The sequence below is a fragment of the Syngnathoides biaculeatus genome, chromosome 14 (assembly GCF_019802595.1).
Source record: "Syngnathoides biaculeatus isolate LvHL_M chromosome 14, ASM1980259v1, whole genome shotgun sequence".
Taxonomy (NCBI): Eukaryota; Metazoa; Chordata; class Actinopteri; order Syngnathiformes; family Syngnathidae; genus Syngnathoides; species Syngnathoides biaculeatus.
In genome coordinates, this window is record NC_084653.1 from 21,162,445 (window position 1) to 21,187,442 (window position 24,998).

At 44.8% G+C, this 24,998-nt stretch overlaps 2 protein-coding genes and 1 long non-coding RNA gene across 5 annotated transcripts in view; 1 reads left to right on the forward strand and 2 right to left on the reverse strand.

Moving 5' to 3' along the window:
* The window catches only part of LOC133512594 (neuropilin-2-like), a 111,053-nt gene extending 103,210 nt beyond the window's left edge, over positions 1-7,843 (reverse strand). The window contains exon 1 of one of the 2 annotated variants that reach the window (XM_061842375.1): positions 7,196-7,838. In XM_061842375.1, coding sequence (XP_061698359.1) covers positions 7,196-7,271 — 76 coding nt within the window. In that variant the 5' untranslated portion in view covers positions 7,272-7,838. Of the gene's footprint in view, positions 1-7,195 lie in introns of both variants that reach the window. The other variant, XM_061842376.1, reaches the window with a different exon arrangement.
* Positions 7,844-8,069: 226 nt separating this feature from the next.
* On the forward strand, positions 8,070-13,336 carry LOC133512595 (uncharacterized). The gene is made up of 4 exons (XR_009798216.1): positions 8,070-8,244; positions 9,798-9,871; positions 10,222-10,332; positions 11,323-13,336. It is a non-coding gene; the product is annotated as an uncharacterized LOC133512595 (long non-coding RNA).
* A 4,160-nt stretch (positions 13,337-17,496) lies between these two features.
* The window catches only part of LOC133512592 (partitioning defective 3 homolog B-like), a 193,366-nt gene continuing 185,864 nt past the window's right edge, over positions 17,497-24,998 (reverse strand). The window contains exons 29-30 of one of the 2 annotated variants that reach the window (XR_009798214.1): positions 24,465-24,600; positions 17,497-18,911 (exon numbers count right to left, since the gene is read on the reverse strand). The gene's annotated coding sequence lies outside the window, so the exon portion shown is untranslated. The remainder of the gene's footprint in view (positions 18,912-24,464; positions 24,601-24,998) is intronic. The other variant, XR_009798215.1, reaches the window with a different exon arrangement.

A 24,998-nucleotide genomic window follows, 5' to 3' on the forward strand; every position in this document is an offset into this window, starting at 1 on the left:
AGGTTGAAAAGGTTTTGTTTGTCTAAAGCCGAGTACACATGCAGTATAGCCCACCAATATTTTTCCGTCCTTTAGATGGACGTTAGCCAAGCTCCAATTCTTGGATGTCGCTAAAAGATCATCCTGAGCCATTATCCTGTGGGGTGGAGAGGATTTAAGTTCTTCCACATTCTGCTCATTAAACCTGTTGAGTATTCCTGATCTGATTTCTGACGCATGTGATATCAACAATGAGTTAGGCTCCATGTTTTGTGGCATGAAATGAAACGACTGCCACTTCTGACACAACCTAAAGCCAGCTCAGTTGCTGGACAAAAACAGTGAAGCAACTGCTTGTGTTAGGTCTTTGAAAAAATGTTTCCATAAGGCACAGTAAAAATGAAAAGTTGAAGAATTGACAATAAAAATATTGTGAACCGATAAGCTAATAATTAGCCTATTTTTGCTAGTCTGTATGCCACATGATGTCATGCTTCTTTTAATAGGTAGCTAACAGTTATCCCAGCTTCTTCTACTTCTTTGTATTTTCTGGCAACTTACGGGACTGTGCTGCCCTTCATAGGTCAGTTTCGGTACTACAGCAGACATGTGGTTCGCAGATGGTTATGGGCTGTGTTAATCAGCTCATGTAGAACAGACTTTCTCATTTATTTACACCATAACGTGTGGCGTCCTTCACATTTTAAAATTTTATTTAAGATTTTTAACACACGCAACCTCAATCCTTCCATCCATCCATTCTCTTCCGCTTTTCCGGGTCGGGTCGCGGGGGAAGTAGCTTAAGAAGCGATACCCGGACTTCCCTTTCCCCAGCGACTTCTTCTTCCTCTTCCGGAATGATCCTGAGGCGTTCCCAAGCTAGCCGAGAGACATAGTCTCTCCAGAGTCTCCTGGGTCGTCCTCGGGGTCTCTTTCCGGTGGGACATGCCCGAAACACCTCACCAAGGAGGCGTCCGGGAGGCATCCGAATGAGATGCCCCAGCCACCTCATCTGGCTCCTCTCAATGTGGAGGAGTAGCGGCTCGACACTAAACCCCTCCCCGATGACCAAGCTCCTCACCGCATCTCTTAGGGAGTGCCCGGACACCTGCGGAGGAAACTCATTTCATACTTGTATCCGGGATCCTGTTCTTTCGGTCACGACCCACAGCTCATGCCCATAGGTGACGGTAGGAAGGACCTGCAACCTGCCCAAGTAAAATCGCACTGACAAAACAAATGAATACATTTCTACTGTTTTCTTCCATTTCCGGGCTGGGGGAATGAAAAGAGGAAAAATAGATTACAGCGCGAGGGAGTAAAGAGAAGAATGAGAAGCTGGAAACACTAAAGAGATTTCCCTCGCCGTAGGAGAGCGGGCCGCAAAAAAAAGAAGGTTAGTGAGGTTTCCTAATCGGAGCAAGGGAAAGCGCTGAGGTGTGGAGAAAGAGACACAAAGTGCTATTAAAGGAGAGGTGGAGGGCCGTGAACGGAGAGAAAACAACAGGATGATTCAGCGTGACGGGAGCGAGAGAAAGGAAAACAACCTGTGGCCTTGCACGGTGCTGATCTAGAGGGACTGCAGAGGACACCGAGTATGCGCGCAAACACACACAACGTAGTCTACATATTTACAAACACAAATGCTTCTTTGTTGGCAAAAGTTTAACAGAAAGAAAAAAAAAAAAAGAGGAGACAAGCGCACGTGTTTACGCTTCCACAAAGACGCAAACCGAACTCCTCATCCGCTCGAGTTGCTCCAGTCATTAGCGACGGCCGGCGAAGACAAGAGAATAGCAACAGTGTGCTAATGACATGATAACCGTAATTAGAACATCCTAGTGGACACGCTAATTGTCCTCTCTGTTCAACAAATGAAAGCGAGGCCAGGAGGCAGGCGAGAGAGAAAATGTACTGAAGGTTAAACGCCTCGATGCTTGTTTGCCCGCAGCAACGACAACAGGTTGTTGGCAGCCGTCGAGCAGCTTTGTTTATGCACACACACGCACGCGCGTGTGCTGTCCACAATATTAGATACACTTGCACGTGACAACCCGGCGACAGAAATTCTGCTTCTACAAAGATAATGCCCGCATCAGAGCGTAAAGTTGGTTCAAAGCAATAATCGTGTCAAGGTTGCCCGTTTTTAAGATTGTCACCGAAATGCGACAGAACCCCCACAGCATACTTGTTCAGGATAACAACTAACAGTTATATGTCTAAGTACATTACAGGTGCAAAGTCTTTTCCTTTTTTCCGTGCTGAATGAATTTTCAAACAAACACAAGACCCTAAACACAACCGGTTGCTCCTCTAGTTTTGTCTTTCAACACAAGCTAGCTATTAGCCTACTAGCCTAGCCTGCCCTGTTGACCGCACGAGGCCCTCATGATCACAAATATTGAACAAGTTGAACATTTTCCTCGAGTAAAAATGCTTAACACACCCTCTAATCATCGAGGATACCGTTTTCGGGACGTCCGCTTTACCGTCTTCAATCGTAAGGGGGGAAATAGCTCGAATTTGGCCCGATTATTGCCATGTGTGTACTTGGCTCAGATGTGTTGATTGTTCCAATCGCAGTCTATGTGCACAGGAGGCGGCAGAGGAATGAAAGTGAGCTGTTTACTGCACATGTGGCTCCACTCAGCTATCACTTCACGCTCTTATTTCACCAGTGCCCCCCCTCGCTTGCTCCCTCTGCTGCCTTTCTGTCATTTCTTTTTTTTTTTTTTTTTTTTAAAGCGACCCGCTTTTGCTTGTTCCCTTCGCAACTGGCAGTCTCACATTTGCCGACTCTCGTTTTCCCTCGACTTGCCCTCTTTTTTTCCCAATACTACACAGTTTTGATGTCTGACGGGCTCTTTTAGAAGTCTTTCTTGAACTTTCTTGTCCTCGGAATCATTAATCATTAAGCCTATCAGACAGGACTTTTTCAACAAGTGAAATACAAAACAATCAAACAGTGAAATAAAAAAAAGGAAATATGAGGATGAGCTCATTGTGTCACTAATTGCTCATCTCGCTGCTGTATTTTTCCAAATACTGAGCTTTCATTAGTTTGTCTGTCTTGCTAATTTCTTAGCGGAGCGTGATCCTTTGTTAATATGCATCACGCCAATCCCCGTTTATGCAGCTCTATCTAAAACAACGGCGTCATTACATACAGTTTGACTATATTTCGACAATTTCAAGGAAAAGACTGACTTTGTCATTAAGTCGAAGGATTCCACAGCACGAAGGCCCCGTTTTTGCGAGAAATAACGGCACGGATGGTTTGTGTTATTGATGGCCGATTGTTGCACACCCAGCATTGTGTAACATTTAATTAATACAAGCAGAGGAAACTGGCCGGATGTGGCCGACATGGGGTAAAAGCTGATGAGAAGCAAAAGCATTTTCAATCTGTTCTATGAATTCATTTGGATTGGATCATACAAAGAGGTTTGTAGTAGTAGCTAAGCAAAGTCATCAAAATATTAGAAACAGTTCTCAGAGTGATGTAGTGCAGGTGCACACCACTGCAAAGTAAAACCACAATAGAAACCTTCCCAACTTTTGAATTGGATACAGTTCGATGTTTCCGCACCTACTGCCGCTGTGACGACCAAGCAAAACGAATAAAAGCCTTATTCCTCTAGATATGAGAACAGTTACATCACGGCTAGATACCAACACGCACATTCCACGGGAATCGACTCATCTCGCCTGACTCGTGTTTATGTTTTCGTGAAACGCTTTCAAGACTTTGTTTCCACGCGTTGCAACTCTTAACACGCCAGAAGAAGCTTCCATCGGTGGCTGTTGTTCCAGCAGCGTACCTGTAGGCGCTGCAGCCCTCAGAGAGCTCCCGACATTCACTCCGCATCACCTCCAGCGTGTTTCATCATCAAGCCCGATTCGGCAGAGACGGTATAGAGGCAGACAGCCAGTCTTGAGTGGCCAATTACGGCCGTTTATCTCGCTTCCAGGCACAGCCGTGATCAAACGGAATGAAGAAACAGGATCAAACAGCAGAGCTGAGAAATCTTTCTTCCGTTCCGTTGACTTCTCTTGGCAGCTTGCGTCGGCCTCTTTCTGTCTCGCTTACTTCCTCGCGTTGCACTTCCATCCCTCGCCTCTCACTGTAGATATGCGCAAACACGCATCTCGACAATACCTTCCCCGACTCGTCTCATGTCAGGAGACAGCCGAGCTGAGCTGTTTGTAAAAGTTTATTGCTGAGGAGGCTGCAACCTGATTGCGGGTGACTTTGTCCCAGTAGATGAGCCAGTAAAAGGTCTGCACTAGAGATTTCAGGAAGAAAAAAAAAAACATTCTTGTAGTCATACTCGGAAACGTAGGCTACCCTGGAACCTTTAAAGTCAAACAGCCCCGAGCTTCGTTCATTCACAATGTGACCCGGAGGACGAGTGCGGAAGAAACAGGGAGAGGCGGCCAGAAACGGGAAAGTTTCTGCCAAGATATCCGCGAGGTTTGGGGAGACCATGATACGCGCATGCACTCTGCGGAGGAACATATAAACGGCACCAAAAAAAGAACAAAAACCTCTTCAGAAGCTGCCTCGCGCGCACAGCTGCAGTTCGGCAAACCACCGGCGGCGCGGTGGTTGTGACGTTCGGATGACCGATTGACTCACGCGCTAAATATTGTAGCACATAACTTGTTCAACTGTATAAAAATGGTTCATCATGTCATTTTTGTAACCAAGTGTTAAACTACTTTTCCTCCACAGTCTCCTGAACAAAAAACAGTCAGTCGGCAATGGTAAATATATTCATACTGTTCAATATTTACAATTGCAAATCTTTCTCCGTGTGATCAATACCGAAGTCGGCCAAAGACGGACTCGGTGATTGTAATGCGAAACGCAACGATAGCTAACGCTTTCAGTGTTGCTGGACACAAACAGAAGAGCAATACGATGATGGATGACACAGTAACAAAAACGAGAACAGTTTGCTCCGGTAGTTAGCAGATAGAGTTAAAAAAAAAAATATCACGGAATCTTTTCCCATTTCATCTTCATGTGCTAATTTTTCTTCTTTGTACTGCATTTACTTACAGTCTATATTCCCTGTGGCACCACGCTGCCTCCCACAGGTCAGTATTGGTATTACAATATAGATTTCATTTTTGGGAGGTGGGTCGCAATTGTCCACGGAGAAACGGTTATGAGTACGGTCTGCTATGTTAGTCGTCGCGCGTAGATACGATTAAAGTGGTGGGCACACGTGCCCATCGCACGGTGCCTCTCACATTTTAAAAAGCACGTTAGAAATCACCAGGCGTGAAACTGTCATCCACTCAACTGGCAGAAAAGTTAGATGAGCGCTAATGGTGGACTTTTGCGGATCAAACGCAGAGGTTCTCTTTGCCAAGATGATCATGTTCATTTAGTTTTGTTTTTTTTTTTGGCATCTTTCAAACGAGTCCAGATGAGTCCAGTATTCGCGTAGCGGCTCACGCAACAACAAATTTTCTGCTTGCTTGCAGAAAACGGACCTCACAAAAATTGAGGTAACCAAAATATGAACAATGTGGCCTCACAGTGGGTATTTATCGCGCTGCTGTTTCTATATTGTGGTGAAGAGGAAAGCGGCGGGTCACGGAGGAATTAAGAACTGCCTTTGCACAGTCAAGCCTGCGGCGGCACGGCCGTCGCAAGGCCGGTTTCTGGAGGGTTAAGCGGACCAGAAGTACCTCACAGGGAATTTGGCACAAATTACTGCATCTGAGCCAGCCAGGTCCTACGTAAACATACATCAACATTGGGACCCGGGAAATTTTTGGCCCAGGGACTAAGATGAGCTGCTTTTTCGATACAAACCCCAAAAAATCCCATTATCAATTGTAATCAACTATTGATTACCACTGCAATCCCCATCCTTTGAATAAAGATAAAAGTCAGCGTTTGCGCATTGTGCATTAACATAAATGTTTAACTTTTATATGGCACAAATATGACATGAGGAAAAAAAACAACAGTTCAAAATATACAGTAAATGTCCAAAAAACGGATACATAAATTAATCCTATGCACTCAAATTTGTTGTCATTATGTCGCTGACATAGATAGATGACCGACGATACATGCATTTACTGAACTAATAAATTAAAATCTTATTTTTCATTGCTCTAAGCAACCGTCAGCCTCATCTTTGGGCTTCGCCTCATAATCAAAACAGAAAATTAAATAAAGTACACAAAATGTCTAGTTTGAACGCTTATGAACGTGCTTTTACCAATTTGGGGAATGGTGATTCGGACCTGAAATTATAATTATTACAACTGTAAGTTTCCCCTTGGGAGAACCCCCCCCCCACACACACACACACACCCAGCAAGGCGCCGACTATAATGTGGACACTAGTTACTCATGTGGACACTAGTAAGCGGTGCCACCCGGGAGAGGAGGAAAAGTGCACCCCCTCTGAAAGGGGGGCCAAGGCGGACTGAGCGCCTTCAAATAAGAAACACAACATTATTGAATTTCTGGAGGAAAAAAATAATAAACTGTTAATGAGACTGATAGTACTCCCTGAAGGATTTTTTTTTTTTTTTTGGGGTGGGGGGAGCAGATGGTGATGAAGAGTCACCGTGCACGTTGAAGACTTCAACAATCAATAGACATTCTATTAGCAAACACACACAGTTCGAAAGGCTGATAAGACGTAATGAGATCTACAAGAGGCTGCAGATAACAACAACACTCAACCGGGATGCATGAGGACAATTTGTGTTATTCAACTTCTTTTTTTTTTTTTTTTTTTGCTTTTGTTGTTGACGTTCTACTGAGTAGATCACTTCGGGACAACCAACTAGATCCAATCGCAGGTTGTTCCTAAGGAGGACCTTAACGCAAAAATCGATCGAATGGGTCCAACTCTTCCTTCCTGCGTTGACTTGTCCTGCGAGTTATTAATTAACAGAAGAAGCAATCTGTTGCACGATCTCATCACTTTTTTGTTGTTTTTTTTTTACAACTTCCCAGCAGGCATTCAACTTCAGTTAGTGGCAGGAAACGACGTGCAAACCACAAGCAGGACAAACAAAGGCGCTTTAGATAAGCATCCACATTCCGCGCAAATAAAGCACGTCTAATACGATGCTGCTCATTTAGTTTCTAGCACGAAATTACACATCGTGACACCCCCCCCCTAAAAAAAATACATTTTGACAGTGATTTCAAACATGATCCCGGTGTCAAACTCACCTCCTTCGTCCGCCGTGACGGACAGAGCGGTCGCAAGTGTGAGCGCGCACACGCGAAACCACGCCGGTAAATCCATCTTTTGGACTCGAACCCAGGAAATAAAAGCAAAAAGGAGAAAACTCTCCTCGTCCTCCTCCCGTCTTGTCGAACGTCCCAGGGAATCCACGCGCGCGCCGGTTTGCGCTGAAATTGTGTTAGTGGGCGATCGTGCGTCTCCTCACACGGGAGATGATGGTGATGTGTTGTACAAAGAGTCCAAAATCCATTTTTTTGGGGAGGATGGGATGGGGGGCGTAATAATATATCAAGTGCAAACAAGCGAGCAAGTTTGTCAAAAGGTGCTCAAAGTAAGACGAATAAAAATACAGTAAACAGGCTACTTCTCCTTCGGTCCAAACATCGTTCCCTCCGCTGCTTGATTAAAAACAAAACACACACACACACACACGTGCTTAAAAAAAAAACACGCCGGTGTGCGCTTCTCTTCCCAAACGGTGAGGACGAAGTCCAAAGTTGTTGTGTTGAAAAAGCGCTGTTGACTGTCCTGGACTGGCTCCCGTCTGCCTTTGAAAAGCGTGCGTAAAAAATACAAAAAAAAAAAAAAAAAAAAGCTCCGTGGCGCACCGCACACAAACGCGCTGTGGAGCTTCTCCGCCGTCCTCCTCCTCACTGACACTTGGATCGCTTGTCCTCCTCCTCCTCCTTCTTCTTCACCCCCCCCCCCGTGTCTCTCTCTCTCTTTCTCCCTCGCTCTCTCTCTCTTTGGCTCGGGAAGGTGTGCGCTCCTTCCTCTCCGAGCTCCGCCAGCTTAGTGACATCCAGCCCGCCGGAGAAGAGCTTTCTCTCTCTCTCTCTCTCTCCCCGCACCCCCCGCCTCCCTCAGCCGGAGTTGCGCACGCGTGTATCGGATTACAGTGCAGGCACCTCGGCCGGGCTCCACCGCACCGGCCCCCTTCCCTGATTAAAGAGCAGTTCCAACCCCCCACCCTCCACCCTCTCCACTGCCTTCCCGCATTTCTTCACGCGTGACCTCGTAGCTTCCATTTCAGGTAATCCCACTGGAGGGAAGTAACGAGTGCAAATACTTCGTTACTACACTTGATAGATTTATCTGTACTTTACCTTGATGTAAGACATCTATTCGCTCAGAGAGAGTGGCGTTCAAATTGCTGGATTAATATTTGGGGGTATGGGAAGGAGATTAAAAAGTATATTAGCCATCCATGGCTTTGTTTTGGAGACTTTAGCATATAGCATGTTGTCGACATGCTAAATGCGTTGTCTTGTCACTAAAAACTTTTAGCTTTGGTTCCTCATAATTAGAAAAGACATTTATGCAATGTTGCTGTTGTTGCTATCGTTAGTTGTTGTTTTTTTTAAGCATTTTCCATTCCTAGGCTGGAATTTAGTTCGGCTGTGGAGTTGCAGTACATTATTTCCTTTCATCTCAGGCACCTTGTTGGACAGCTAAGAGGTCTTCAAAAAAAGGTTTTGCTCGGTCACAGCAATTATTATGATTGTTTTTGTAAAAAAAAAAAAAAGTGTGACAATTGCTTAAAAAATGCTAAATAATAGTTGAAGTGAGGATTTTACAAAAGACAAGCGGCCACACGGTTCCGTTTTGAGGCAAAATGCGTAATTTCTGTGCAATCATTGCTGGTGGGCGACTAAGTGGGTTAGCGTGAGAAATGAATTGGGCATTCACCAAAAATAGAGATTTATAAAAAAACGTAATCAGCATTGTGATATCTTCTCTAATTAGTGGCTAGGAGTGAAAAGGACATTTTCTTCTTTTTTTTTAAACAAAAAAAAAGTTACGTTTAACTAGTGAATGTGAGCACTTTACTGCCCTCTCTCGCAGACTTCCCACTTTTTTTTTCATTTTCCCTTTTGCTTTTATTTCAGGTCATCTTCCATTTTATAACTCCCCACTGGTACATTTATGACTGATCTCTGCACCGCAACAAATGAGTGCAGACAACAAAGTTAAAGTCATCTAAAAAGTTTAAAAAAAAAATACAAACGTGGCCTGCCATATTTGTAGCAATGTGACATTTTAATTTTAGGGCTGAGGTCCTGAAGTATACTGCTTTATTTTTCAACTGAGGACCCGATCCTCAACTGTCTTTGGAAGTTTGTCCTAAAAGTTGCATAGACGATGGAAATCATAATCAAATAATAATAATCATCATCATCATCCTAATCAAAAAACTTAAAAGAATTCTCAGCTTCCCAATGCCCAATCTCTTCCCCGTTAGCGCTGCTGGACATCAACATCACGAGACATTTATTTATTGCGCTTGTAAATTTACTCGAGATTCCTGGGAACCAAGAATCTTGATCGGTGCTCCAGGATGACTTGATGAAGAATTTCAAGTGTCACGGGGGCTGCCCTGTCCTACTTGAGCGTGTGAAACGAGACAAGCTAACACATGCTAAGCTAAGACCGCGCTGAATCGCGTCATGTGAAAGCTGATGCTAATAATAACTTTGTTCTGGGTAATTGTTCCAATTTCAAGACGCCATTTCCAAGCATAACTTGAATATTTTTGTATTTTGAATGGACTTATCTGACATTGGGTTTTCTTTGTGTCTTGAGCAGCAGACATATTGATGGTGACTTTTTCCAATCCAAGTGGCAAAACAAAAATGGAAGCAAGGTGTCTTCTCCCAAAGGTGACACAAATTGTACTACGTTCAGGCAAAGTTTAAGTCTTTTTTTTCTAGCTTTCTATTCAATGTAATTTTTTTAATTATTATTTAAACGAAGGATAATATAGAGTGGCAAAGCCTTAAAAGCAAGGGTGGGCAAATCTTTGTGCTCAAGGGCAATTGAATTTATGAAACAAAAGACAGGCCAACTCATTTTTAAGTTAGAATTCAAAATAAAAGTTTAATGTAAAATAAGATATTTGAACAAACGTGGAGTTGTGTTAAAACAATTACCGTAATTTTTTCACACGCTTTCAACCCTGCATTTATGTGGTGATGCGGCTAATTTGTGCTTTTTTTTTAACGTCTGCAAGGGGGCACTCGAGTGGAAAAGGAAATAGTGAGACCGGTGGAATATATGTGCCGAGGAAGTGACGTTTACCGGTCCGGCCCTGTTAGCGCTGTACTAGCTCTGATTTTTCCAGGTATGTTTTTTTTTTTTTTAACCGGCCCTGTTAGCGCAGCGCTAGCTTTAAACTCTCTGTTTACCGTCTTGTAAATACCTTGTGTTTCAATGTGGGCACTTGTGGCTTTTACACAGCTGTGGTTTATGTATGTACCAAACGGTATTTCATTTATGTACTGGGTGAGGCTTATAGCCAGGTGTGCTCTGTAGGCCGGGAATTACGGTACTGCAAGAGTCATTTCGCAGCGGTAAAGTTGAAGCGTCACCTACCCGCTTCCTTGCATGAGAAAACGTTTCACGTATAAACAAACTTCTTTTTAAAATATCATCCATATGTAACCAGACTGGTTTCACCTTTCTAATGAGGCATTTTTCCATAACCCCTTTTAAAGATCGGCTACAATATATCCTCCCCAAAAACTGTTTTACTTTTACTTTCCTCGACGTCATTTACCACCGGCACACTTTGTTCTGATGTTTACGCACGTTCTTTGGGTTCAGTCTGAGTAATGTTAGTCCGTCCAAAGCAATCAGGCTGAAACGTTAGCGGGCCCGCCGAGAGTTCTCCGGATCTCTCCCGATCGCCACTCTGCCCCCCCAAACCATCTTTGAGGAGGATGTTGTGATCTCGCAGGGGGCCGGCCAGCAGCTCCGCGTCTGTCATGTTCCCCGCACTCGAAATGTTTGCGTATGTGCGCGCCGGTTAAAAGAAGCGTGCCGGAGTGAAAAGTTGCAAGCTCCCGCGGGTGATCGGAGGCTAGCGTTGAACGTTTGAGCGTGTGTGGGTGCGCTGTTGACACCTTGACACCGCTGGGACTTTGCAGCGGTTTTATTTTGCCTCGGCTGCTTCTTCGCATGTGCTGGGAGTTCTTTAGTGAAAGGTGATCGTTTGCATTTGTATTTTGCCAACTTACAGCAGAGGTTCTTCTCTGATTGACAGAAAGGAAAATTTAGTCCTGATTATCCGTGTACTTCACTTTAAGCTCATTTACTTCTTCTTTTTCCTCAGCCAACCATTTATCAAGCAGCCCGCAAAAGGGAGAAAAAGAATAGTGGACGACCACCGGTGGACAGCTCGCATTTATCTGGAGCAACACAAGCGGAGCCGACGTAGAGTAATGCAAACGCGCACTCCCTGTGGCCTCATCAATAAGTTTTATTACTTACGGGAAGCTGCGGTAAACGATTTTGTCAATGGCGAGCACGTCCCGCGCCGACGTCCTCATTTAATGCAGGAAGGGAGGCCGGCCGGCTAACGCTCGCGTGTTCGCGCATACGCTAAGCGATGGGCAAAAAATGAGGGGAAACTCGCCTTTGCGGTGACATTTTTGGATCCAGCTAAAATAAACTTTACAGGTGAACTTCATTTGACCTCCTCTAAACTCCGGCTCGCACATCTGGTTAAATTCACAACAGGTGGTTGATGCAGCCGAATACACAGAGACTGGAAGAGTTACAGAAAGGGATAGAGCTCGTGGACCTACTTCACCAAAGTCACGTGACCGGCCATTTTGACGGTCTAGCAAAGCATTCTTCAATGCTATGTTGGTTGGTCGACGACGCGAAAATACGTCTCATAGCACGACACCCAGAGTTTTGTCTGATACCGTTAAACATTAAGAAGGTGATAATAAACAAAGGTACGTGGAAAAATGAGAGACACTTGGCATAGAGGACCCACATTTAATGCCAAAGTCGATGTTTTTGCCGATGGGAAAGTGGATGGTTAACCCGCTTCCGCTTGTCTTGGACAACTGGATCTACACACGGATCTGGTGAGTTAAGTCGTCGAGATTTACACGGAAGTGTTTGAAAGCGTAGAAAAGTATGGACGCATACAAATACTTGTTGCGGGATCTGTTCTCAATCAAGAATAAATCCCACATAGCGATGGAGCCACTCAGATTTTCTTCAACACAAATACCAATATTTAAATAAATGAACCTTGGTTTTACACAAACTCACATTCATTAACTATGATTGGGAAAAAAAAGACAGCAAGTCGGCTCCTCCGTACACACTGCGTGTTGCAGCCACAAGTTAAACTTTGGTAAACCTCTCCATGACAGACTTTTTTTAAAAATATGCATTGTTCTCAAATGAGTCCAATGCCTATTTAAAAAAAGAAAATAAACAACTGGGATAGGCTTCAGCCCCCGTACACGAAAGCGTGTTGCAGCCACACATTAACATGTGTAAACATCGCAGTGACCGTCAGTTTATTTTCTTTTTTTAATTACGCATTGGACTCATTTGAGAATAATGCATATTAAAAAAAAAAAACGTCTGTCGGGGGTGACGTTTACCGAAGTTTAAAGTGTGGCCGCAACACATTTCCGTGTACGGTGGAGATGACTCCCAGTCTTTTTTTTTTTAACACATTGTTCTCAAATGAGTCAACTTGGCATTATAAATACTTCTTGGGAATTTGAGATTGAGAAGAATAATTCCTACCTAACGTGAAATGATGGCTACACAGTTGTGTGTATTTGGTTGGGCACCATCCATCATGTTTTATTGGCGAAATCCATCAAACTTTTCTGGTCTTTTCAGCTGGTATTCCATAGAATGATCTCTTTGAATATCTGTCTCGTCTGTTGTAACAACCAACAGCACAACAAGTCTCGGGCGTTGTGAATATTCTGCTCCGGTTCAATGTCCCCCACACTGTCGAGCACCTCTTTTTGACCAGCAATATGGCGCCGTGAAAATGGCGGCGTTACGTGCACGAGCTCTATAGAAGTCGATGTCTTGCGCGCATAAGCGAGCGCCGACGTAGACGCATATTTGTGAAGATTTATACAGCCGAGATTTCATCACACAAATTCCCACTTGAACGTGCCAGGAAACAAGCAAAGACATAAATGATGCGCAAAAAATAGGAAGCCATCTGTTTCCACTTTGACTGCCCCCCCTCAAAAAAAAATGCATAGGCTGAAATATAAATGAGATCCCCCAGCACGTGTGAGTCGTCCATCTTGCTTTGCATAGTTTGTCGCGCATAGGTACGTGCGCAATTGCACAACTAAAATATCTCAAAGGAGCGGTCGCAATAAGCCGAAAGGCCGAGCAGACAAAAAAAAAAGGTCTTCCTAATAACTTAAGTCTTTTGGAGCTCTGATTTACGTGCTCTGTAGCACTCTTTTATGTCATTTCGCAGCAACTTTCCCGCAGCCCCTTTCTCCACTCTGTTTTACGACCCCCTCGTTATTACCACCCCACCCCCTCCCCCCACCGAAACCGGCAGCACCCTCTCACTTCTACTCTGTGTGGCTGGAGATAAGGATGCGCTCTGTGGATGTTTGACTCAGCGAGAAGCACAGCGGCTGCAATCAGCAGCTTAGCGCTCCTCAGTGGGGGGAACTGCAAAGATGTCAAACTGAAATGTTCGCGTCGTGGCGGAAGCGGCGGAGGAAGAGGTATCGCATTTGCGCGCAAATGTCCTTCCGAATGGCGTGCAATTGGAACAGCGTGAAGATTGAAGCGTTGTGGTGTCTGGGCCATATTGAGCGTTACGGGAGGGACCGCTTGGCTGAGTCACTCCGAAACTGAGCCGGGATGTGAGCATTTATTGCTAAAGGTGGGCTCAGCTGGTAAAGCGTTGGCCTCACAGTTCTGAGGATCCAGGTTCAATCCCGGCACTGTCTGTGTAGCGTTTGCATGTTCTCCCCGTGCCTGTGTGGGTTTCCTCCTACATCCCAAAAACATGCAACATTAATTGGACACTCTAAATTGCCCCAAGGTGTGATTGTCAGTGTGACTGTTGTCCGTCTCGATGTTCCCTGCGATTGGCTGGCAACCAGTCCAGGGTGCACCTGGCCTCCTGCCCGTTGACAGCTGGGATAAGCTCCAGCACTCCCCGCGACACTCGTGAGGATAAGCGGCAAAAGAAAATGAATGGATGGAAATAAAAAAAAATTGACACCTTTTTATACTTGTTTGTATTTATAATATTATCCTCACAAGGGTCGCGGGAGTGCTGGAGCAGATCCCAGCTATCTTTGGGCAGGACGCGGGGTATGCCCTCAACTGGTTGCCAGCCATAATGTCTTGTGATTTGATGGAAAATGGATTCATGCCGTATTATCTTTCGGCCATGCTACCCTGAGAACCCCCGATCTCGTGGGTTTGGCCCTGGTTAGTACTTGGACGGGAGACCGCTTCGGAATACCGGGTGCTGTAAGCTTCTCTCCCCGGCTAAAATGCAGAGAGGTTACATCAGCAAGGGCATCTGGTGTAAAACTGTGCCAAACAAATATGTATTCATCTGAGATGACACGCTGTGGTGACCCCTAACGGGACAAGCCGAAAGGAAAAGAAGCAGGATTAATGCCGTATTACACATCCATGTTGATTGTTTATTGGTTATTAAGGACGCAAATCTGACAAGTCAACCAATTTCTGATTTTCAAGACTTTCAAAGTATTTCAGCTACATGAGAGCGCAACTATAACCAAAATCTCGTTTAAATTAACACGCCTGACACTGCCAAAGCTTTTATTAAATTAATGTTGCCACAGGAAGCAGAACTGGAGGTAGCAGAAATGAAGATGTTGAGGTTCTCGCTCGGAGTGAGCAGGTTGGATAGGATTAGAAATGAGCTCATTAGAGGGACAGACAAAGTTGGATGTTTTGGAGACAAGGTTAGCGAGAGCAGACTTCGATGGTTTGGACATGTCCAGAGGCGAGAGAGTGAGTATATTGGTAGGGAAAAGAGCAAGAGGAAGACCAAAGAAAAGGTTGATGGATGTGGTGAGGGAGGACATGAGGACAGCGGGCGTTAGAGAGGAAGATGCACGAGATAGGCTTAGATGGAAAAAGATGACATGTTGTGGCAACCCCTAATCGGGACAAGCAAAAAGAAAAAGAAGAAGACTGTTGAGTACAAAGAATGCCAGATTGAGGGATAAAGTTATAAAGAGGGAGCATAGTAAAATAATCAGATCACTACTTTAGTAGGACAGAATGCATACAGCTGATAATGTACAGTCGCATGTTTGTGTGTCATCGTTCAGCTTTGAGTGTGAGAGGAGCCCACATGAAAGTCCTTTGGACCCACCCTGCATAGGCCTCGGAGAAGTCACTCCACACAATGTCGCATTCATCCTTCCAAACCGCACAAAAAAGTTAAGTTAATTGGAAGTAACCGTACTTTTATGAATTGCAAACACACCCACTCGCCGTTTTCACAGTCCATTATCTTTTCAAGTTCGGAGCGAGTCCAGTCGTACGTATGACGGTATTGTTTAGGAACGACAAAGGACAGCACGCTGCTCAACTGCAACCGGTTACGCAGACAGGCACGGGTCAATAGCTACTGGTATGTAGAACACGCATACACTCACAGGCGGACTCTGCAAGGGCCGCCGAACGACGCAGCCCAGCGCGACTGAAAAAGAAAAATTACAGTTGGTGACTCGCACCCGAGCACAGAAAGAAACAGCTGCCACTCTCTTGGCAGGCATCGAGGCTCCATATACAGAACATCGTACTGTATTTGATTTTCATTGGACCAGAAAAAAAACGTGGCACAATTGTCAAGGATGAAGGGAATTGTCATAAAAGGAGAAAATAAAGAACAGCGTAGATATTCGTAAAGGCTGTCTGCAATGATTGATCGCCCCACTCTCTGACTGTACCCGTGCATTTCGATGACGGAGACTCACCACGCTTTGCTTCCTTGCTAAATGAATACAGAGCAATGGCGGGTGTGGTAAGGAAGTGAAGAACCGGGTCAAAGCAGGATGGAACAGTTGGGGGAAGGTGTCTGGTGTTCTATGTGACAGAAGAGTCTCCGCTAGGATGAAGGGCAAAGTTTTTAAAACAGGTGGTGAGGCAGGCCGTGATGTACGGATTAGAGTCGGTGGCACTGAAGCAGAACTGGAGGTGGCAGAAATGAAGGTGTTGAGGTTCTCGCTCGGAGTGAACAGGTTGGATAGGATTAGAAATGAGCTCATTAGAGGGACAACCAAAGTTGGATTTTTTGGAGACAAGGTTCGAGAGAGCAGAGTTGGATGGTTTGGTCATGTCCAGAGGCGAGAGAGTGAGTACTGTATATGGGCAGAAGGGTTCTGAGGATGGAAAAAGATGACATACTGTGGCGACCCGTAATCGGGACAAGCCGAAAGAAAAAGAGGAAGAAGTTACTGTTAAACAAAATATAGATACTGTATTGGTGGTGCTACTGGAACCAGCTAGGTCTCGTTTTACAATAAATATCCGGAAATGTCCACCGCTCACGTCCATTCTTGATCAGCAGTGGAAGCTGCGATGTTGATTCCAGTGATTCATATTTTCAAAGCCCAATAAAGGTGATGAAAACGAGTTGACAAACCCTGCACACTGCAGGACGCTTCAGTCGGGCTCGGTGTGCGGCGGAACTCAGTGACAGGATGTGGACATCACGGTCGGGAGGGGAACTATAGAATATTCCAAACTGACGTTGGGAGTGAGGCGGGGACCACCATGGACTGGCTTGCAAGCTAATCTCGAGGTAAAAACCAAACCAAACAAAAAAGGAGACTTGATATATCGTTTGGTCTTCAGTGAAGCTACGCAGTTTATTTCACTGTACGTTTCCGTGTCTGGTCCCCACGGACACAGGCAGACAAAGAAGTACACTACATTGTTTCCTCGCGTAAGCTCGAAACGTTGTACATCGCGGCCGCGCTTCTACCGGCACGCAGAAGCTGAGGGGTGAGACCCAATCTCGAGTGGTCACAAGAGGTTCTTGTGGAAATGCATTCTGAAACCTGAGGTGAACTCATCTACTTAAAGCTGCACTCGCGATTGGGGTAGCCACGATGACAGTGAGTGTCGGTGCGTGCGCAAGCAAAGAATGATGAGGAAGCGAAATGAGGGCTGACCGCACTGGATAAACAATTTGATTTGGGGCTGCTTCTTCAATGAGATGGTTGACCGTATCCCCCGCCCTCACCCCCACCCCAACCCCCCAACGTGCACACAAAGACACGCACACATGTGCAAATACACACTCGGTAGTGGATGCCTAAACTACAAATACACACATGCTAGTGGATGCTAATTGATTGAGAAGCATTGTCATATGGACAATGTTTGGGGCGGGGAGGGGTGGGGGGATACAGCTGTTTAATTTCCCAGACCTACTTATATGTTCTCACACACACACACACACACACACACACACACACACACAAACAATGAAAAAAGTGTCTCAATGGCATGCAGACATGCTATCATACAACCCTGACTGAGCACATGACTGTAAATAAAATGTCCACTGACTGTTACTAACTAATGATTAAGTAAAACACACACTCACCAACGCACACTTGCACACACTCACGCACACACACTCGTGCACACGCAAGATGGGAACGGACACACTCGGTGTCAGGTCAACTTTTGGACGTGACTGATTACGCTTCATCATGAATCTATCAAAATGAAATCTGGGTCAAACACACAAAGATCATCAAGCACGTCTGGAAGGCCTCACGCGCAACAACAGACAGACGAACATCAACATTATTGCTCGCTTTGGAATTGTATTAACTCAAAGATTAATGAAGACAAGTAATGGCTTTGGGCTGAATAACATCATTGTCAATGACAGTCGGGCCACATTATTCCCTCGCTTACAATTTACGACACACACACACACACACACACACACACACACACCTTTTTGATTCAAAAGAAAATGGCTTTCAAAGTCTGCATATCTATGACAACTTAAATCATTGAAATAAATATAAAAAAAATACCCACATCTAAACTACACCAAAAGCAGACAGCTAAAGTCCCTGTAAAATATAAGTAAATGTCTTGTGAATTTGACACATTACCCGGAAAAATGTTGTTTACCACTTTCCCATATTTGAATTAAAAAAAAAAAAAAAATCACCAAGTTTATAAAAGGAGGCTTCAAAATTGTGAAAAATCATGGAAAATTGACAGAAATAGCGTAATTTCTCGAGTATAATGCGTCCTGAAGTATAATGCGCACCCCCACAGGTGACCTAAAAAAAGAAATCAGGAAAACCCTTCTACCAATGTACAATGCGCACCACCAATTTGCTGCTACCCATATCCTCAAAATATTGAGAATTATCTGTATTTATATTTTGTTAGGTTTGTACTGGTATTGTTTTTACAACAATCATTAATAATAATCATTGTAAACGTGCAGATGTAGCCTTAATATAATCTCGGGACAGGCCACAGGACATGCTTGTCTTGGTCCCTGTAATTTGTTTGAAGAGAATCCCTCAACCTACTAAAATAACTGCTAAATGATGGCATAACATTGTATTAATACTGTTGATAAACCCATATGAAATAAATATTTAACACTGTTTGACGTAAACATTTATTGCATTAAATATTTGTGCATAGTGCAGTTCACATCCTTGGCCAAGACTTCAAAAGCAACATCTGGCTCATCTCCAATCTGAAAAATATCCATCGTGGCTACCTTTGGTGACTTGGTCCAGTTCTGGTGCCTCCCGAATTCATGAACACTGATCCTATTTCATCCTCATCCTCTGTGCCGTTTGTGGGGAAACATTTTTGAATCCCAAGAGTTTTGGTTCCGCAGCACAGCCTCTCACCCACCTTGAAGCCATTGGGAAAATTTGCACATTATTTTCGAAAAATTCCAGTATCACATGTAGAAATTAGATCAGAATTGGGTAGTTGCGCCTACAGAGTAAATCGTGTCACGGATCAGTTTATAACAAGCTCTGCATCAAATCTACATTCACAAACATAACATAGCTCCGTTTACAGTTGCTAAGTGGAGGTTTCTGACCCAAGTCATTTCCTGAAAAGCGTTCACGAATATTTCAAGCACCCCTTTTCGAAAAATGAGTCCTCATGAGCATTTTGTACCCTTTGCGCCAAACCCAACCATGCACGGTGACCTCAACAGTAAACAACAAAAATGTGGTCGACGATGAGCATCTTCAGGGTCGAAACTCAAGGCACCATCTGCAGTCCCCATTACTTTACATTGCCTCATAATTAATGAACGGTTTTTGCACCAGCACAGCAAGACAATGAGAATCGTTGGAGTCATTATGTCTACACTAACTCAACTTTATTCCTTCCCTCCTTTCCACCTTCCTCTGCTTTCCTCTTTACGATTCGAGATCGCCTTAAAACAGGGCGCACAATGAAAAACAAAAGGGTTTAACGGACCCCCTCCCAATCACACACGCAGTTCACTTATTTTAGTGGCTTTCTCTCACGTCAGTGCTTTACGACGTTGTTAAAAAAAGGGAGACAAAGGACAAATGGTCAGTAAAGAACAGCCTCTGCAGCGAGCGTTAAGTGGTGACAGTCAGTCATTAAGTCGCTCAATAAACTCACGTCGTGGTCGCGGAAGACTCCGAGATTGCAAAAGATTGTCATAAAAGCGAGTCTCGCGCAGGCTGCAGGCTGGCTTGTTTACACGCAACTTAACAGCACAGAGACGACGCCCCAGCGTGTGAGCGTATAGAAAATATAGATACATTCGTAGGGCTACCTGCTGTTGTGTTATGTTACAACCTTTGTGGCTCACACTGTTTTTACACGACGAAAATGGCACCAGGCGTTTATGAGAGGCGCATCATCTTTTCAAGAAAGAAACTGCTCTTCAAACATTTGTCTTTACTTCTTCACTGTCAATTCTCTGTAGTATTTGTATTTTGGAAGTTTTTAATTATTTGGCAGAAAGATGGTCAGCATATCTCTGTGCTGAGGTTTTGGGACCAAGTTTCAGCTCGAGCTGTCCTTTATGGAGTCTCCTTGTTTGCAGGGCTTTTTCCCGAGGTACCTTAGCTCCCCCCCCCCACCCCCCATCCATCCATTTTCTGAAGTGCTTATCCTCAAAAGGATCGTGCCGGAGCCTATCCCAGCTGTGTCTGGTCGCCAGCCAATCGCAGAGCTTTTTTCCCTAAACTCCAAAAACATGCATATTGGCTCCATTTAAGACTCATTTGTAAGTGATTGTGAGTGAAAGAGATGGATGTTGATTTGTAAAAAAATGTATTATTATTTGTACACTATATGACATTTAAAAGTGTTTCTTTTCATTAATAAACATTTTGGGAATACTACAGAAATGCATCTTTTTTTTAAAAGTACTGAACTGACTGAGTGGAAAGCCTTGGCCTCACAGTTCTAAGGTCCCTGGTTCCATCCCGACCCACCTGCGTGGAGTTTGCATGTTCTCCCCGTGCCTGCGTGGCTTTTCTCCGGGCACTCCGGTTTCCTCCCACATCCCAAAAACATGCAACATTAATTGGACACTCTAAATTGCCCCCAAGTGTGATTGTGAGTGCGGCTGTTTGTCTCGATGTCCCCTGCGATTGGCTGGCAACCAGGCCTGTCACCTCTCTAACGCACCCGCCATTCACCTGCGCGATTTCAAGATGCAAAACCAGCCACGGTTATTGAAAATTCACATTGCACATGCTAAATCCTCCACAATGCGCATGTGATTTCGGATGCCCCCATTTAGTAGATCAGCTTCTGCATCTTCTCGCTTGGCCAATCAGGTTTGCGCCTGTTTTTGCTTGTCCAAACATGCCCAAATTGTACCCCCATTTGATATTCCTCATGTTCTTGTTGCAGAGTCCATGCGCACGAGTAAAGTTTGCGCCATGTGCTTTCCTATGCAAACACAAATGTCTGAAATCAGCTCCTCCCAAACACTGTTGGGCTCTCCCAGGGTGACCCCCCACTGTTGCCCCACTCCATCAAGACTAATGGCTCGTGACTCTTAAGTGCGCGCACACACACAGGCGCAAACGCACCAGCGCCGTCAGAGAAATAACGCCCTTATCTATCTATCTCGACATTCTGCGTGACCCCTATTACCCTTTTATTTAGCCGAACACTATCCCAGACGCAACCCTGGAATAACGCGAGCCAAATTAAATAGAAACCGTGTCCGTCCGTGGTGCCGTTTGCCCGAGTCGTGTTTGAGGTAAGCAAAACAAACGCACAACTTCTTCACCACCTGCTTCAAAACTGGAAGAGAAGCTGTAATCATTCTTGTGGTATTCATTCATTCCCAAAGACAGAGGATACAGGATAAGTATTTTACGATGCGGGCATTTTTCCTCACTATTGAATTATTGTTATTAACATTGTTTTGTTGTTCATATTATCTCGAGTGTTGCCAAATCCCTTCTGCTTGTTTGTCTGAGGCGCACGACAATGACGATTCTTTAATTAAATCCAATATATGGGGAGCGACGTATGAGAATGAGTCACTTAGACAGATGGCGGACTAATGGAACTGAAAGAAAAGACAATTAAAACAACCCCGAGGAATGCACGCGCGCATCGGGGGCTGGAACACGAGTTTTACAAAAGGATCTTTTCAAACAAGTTTGTGTACACCGTTAAAAAAATGAAAGTACACAAAGCATGAACGTCCACTTGATGGATGGATGACGAAAGATGAACGGCTGGATCAATGGAAAGATGGATGGGCGATGGACAGATACAGTGAAGAAAATAATTATTTGAACACCCTGATATATTGCAAGTTCTCCCACTTGGAAATCATGGAGGGGTCTGAAACACAGAACTTCTCTAGATCAGACAGGTTTCTGGGCTGTCGCTGAGAAACACGGAGTTTCAGCTCCCTCCAAAGATTTTCTATTGCGTTTAGGTCTGGAGACTTGGCTCGGCCACGCCAGAACCTGCCCAGAAACCTGTCTGATCTAGAGAAGTTCTGTGTGGAGGAGTGGGCCAAAATCCCTCCTGCAGTGTGTGCAAATTTGGTGAACAACTACAGGAAATGTTTGACCTCTGTAATCGCAATCAAAGGCTACTGTACCAATTATTAACATTGGTTTTCTCAGGTGTTCAAATACTTATTTGCAGCTGTATCACACAAATAAGTCGTTAAAAAAATCTGACCTCTTTCTTTTTATATCTCTCTCACTGTGGATTTGCACCTAAGATGAAAATTTTAGATCCCTCCATGATTTCCAAGTGGGAAAGCTTACAATATAGCAGGGTGTTTAAATACTTATTTTCTTCACCGTAGATCCCACAGATGCATCCATTTTCTGTACCGCTTATCCCCACTAGGGTCGTGGGCGTGCTGGAGGATAGACAGGTTAAACGGGGAAATGGACAGACAGAAAAAAATAAAGATAGCAGGAAAAGATGGACCGACCGACCGACGGATACTGCAGATACTCAAACAGCACTGAGAAATCCTACTTAAGCTCCGGTCTAAAAGGTCTACAAGAGGTGAGACACTCACAGGTGGGGAAACAAAAAAAAAAACCCCAACATGCGCCTGTGTCTTTTAAAGCATTGTAAGGATAATTTCACCAATCATCAGTCATTTCTGTATCAAAAGGGTGCGAAGAAAAGCTTTTTAAATAGCAGACTAATTGTTTTAATGGTCTGACACCCCCCCCCACATCCGCCGCCTCTGTTCTCCTTCCTCACTGTATTCTAACGACCCGCTGCCATCTTTTTGTCTTCCCTTGTTGCACACGGACGCGCATTCGTGAGTGACAGCCCCCCCCAAAAAAAAAAAAAAAAAATTCAACAGACAAAAAGGTGAGAATCCCCAAGTTGACACCCCATTACAAAAATTACACGCACTTTTCCAGGTGGGCATTTGGGCATATTTAAGAGTTTGGAGTGTGAAATGCAGAAGAGGCCCGAGAGCAGAGACAGATGTGCAGGAGCATCATTCAATCAGTCACAGCGTTGCCGTTCATGCCGCTCTATTTTCTGTCCTTCTCGTCGTGAGAGAAATATGTCAGCTGTCTGGGCTCATTTACGCAAGACGACCACTTGCGCACGAGCGCCGAGAGTCGATGACTGATCGACTGTCGAGTGACGACAATCGGCCGAGTCTGTTTTTGGACTAAATGACTTCCATCAACAAATAAAACTCGCGGCAATCCCTTGCTTCTCTTCTTCTTCTCTTTGTTTTTTTTTTTTTTTTGTCCTTCTCGTGGTGAGCTGGACCCTATCCAGCCTCGTCCGTCCCCGCGTGGGCTTTCCCCGGGCCTTTCGGTTTCCATCCCACATCCCCAAAACATGCATTAATTGGATACTCTAAATTGCCCCTAGGTGTGATTGTGAGTGCGACTGGATGTTCGTCTCTATATGCCCTGCGATTGGCTGGCAACCAGTTGAGGGCGTTCCCCCCCCCCCACTCCTGCCTGAAGATAGTTGGAATAGGCTTCAGCTCTCCCACGACCCTCGTGAGCATAAGCAGCTCAGGTAATGGATACGGGGATGGATGGATAAAAATCCTACAGAGAAGAAAAGAATGAGAATTGGGGGAAAAAAAGGATAAGTAGGGGACGGCACGGTGGATCAGCTGGTAAAGCGTTGGCCTCACAGTTCTGAGGTCCCGGGTTCAATCCCGGACCCGCCTGTGTGTAGTTTGCATGTTCTCCCCGTGCCTGCGTGGGTTTTCTCCGGGCACTACGTTTTCCTCCCATATTCCAAAAACATGCAACCTTAATTGGACACTCTAAATTGCCCCTAGGTGTGATCGTGAGTGCAGCTGTTTGTCTCAATGTGCCCTGCGATTGGTGTCCCCCGCTTCCTGCCCGGTGACAGCTGGGACAGACTCCAGCGCTCCCCGCGACCCTCATGAGGATAAGCGGCGAAGGAAATGGATGGGTGGAGGATAAGTAGGAAATCGAATCGCAGGCCCAATAAATGATATCGACCAATCACGAGGTGTCCGTTGCACGTGGGCCTTCGAAAGAGTCCACACGATGGGATGGCATTCGCTGGCCAGTCAGGTGACACAAAAATGGCACACACAAGGGGAAAGAGAAAGAGAGAGAGAGAGAGAGAGCAAAGGTCAAGTAGTGTAAAGAAGACGGTGACATATACACAGAAAGGAAGATGGGCGCACTAGCGAGTCTCTTCATCCTTCATGCCATGTTCTTGTCGTCTACAGGCAACCTTGATGTAGCGCAACACATCTTTGTTTCAGATTTTCAAAGAATTCTTTGTCATGTAATGACAAACGGACCTTCCAGTGACTATAAGAGCATGCGAGCGCGGCGCGCTGAACTGTATCACACCTCGCAATTAATTTTTACATTCCAGCCTCCCCCTAAAACAGCGAAAATGAGAAAAATATGACATCACAAATATGGTGGAGTGGTACACATGCCTTACATTGGTGTGGGCAGCTTGCGATTCCCGCTCAGTGATGGTGTTGATATCCTCCCTGCGACTGACCGGCAACCAGTCCAAGGTGTAGTCCGACGTTCGCCCGAAGCTGGCTGGCTTAGGCACCGGCTCTCCCTTGACCCTTGTGAGGATAAGCGGCTTGGATAATGGATGGATGGACATCACAAATACAATTCTAAAGAATGAAAGTTTCTGTCACATTTTCTCCTTCAATTTTGCTGCTCCTTCCTGTGTGTTTACCTCAGACACCTTGAGGGCAGTATAGGACAGATACACTGTACTCTACATGTGTTGCAGCACAGTTTGTGTTCCGATATCTGTCACTTAAAGGTGAAGTGTCATGCCTATTACCATTCTAAAATTGATATTGTAATGCAAAATACATATAACATTATTTACTTCAATGTCCATATGAAAAAATAAATATGAGCGAAGAGCGCGTCATCCATGCGCAAAGTTGCGGAAGTCTCATTTGTCATCCAAGTGGTAGCCATATTGCCTGAAAACACGCTGTGCCAC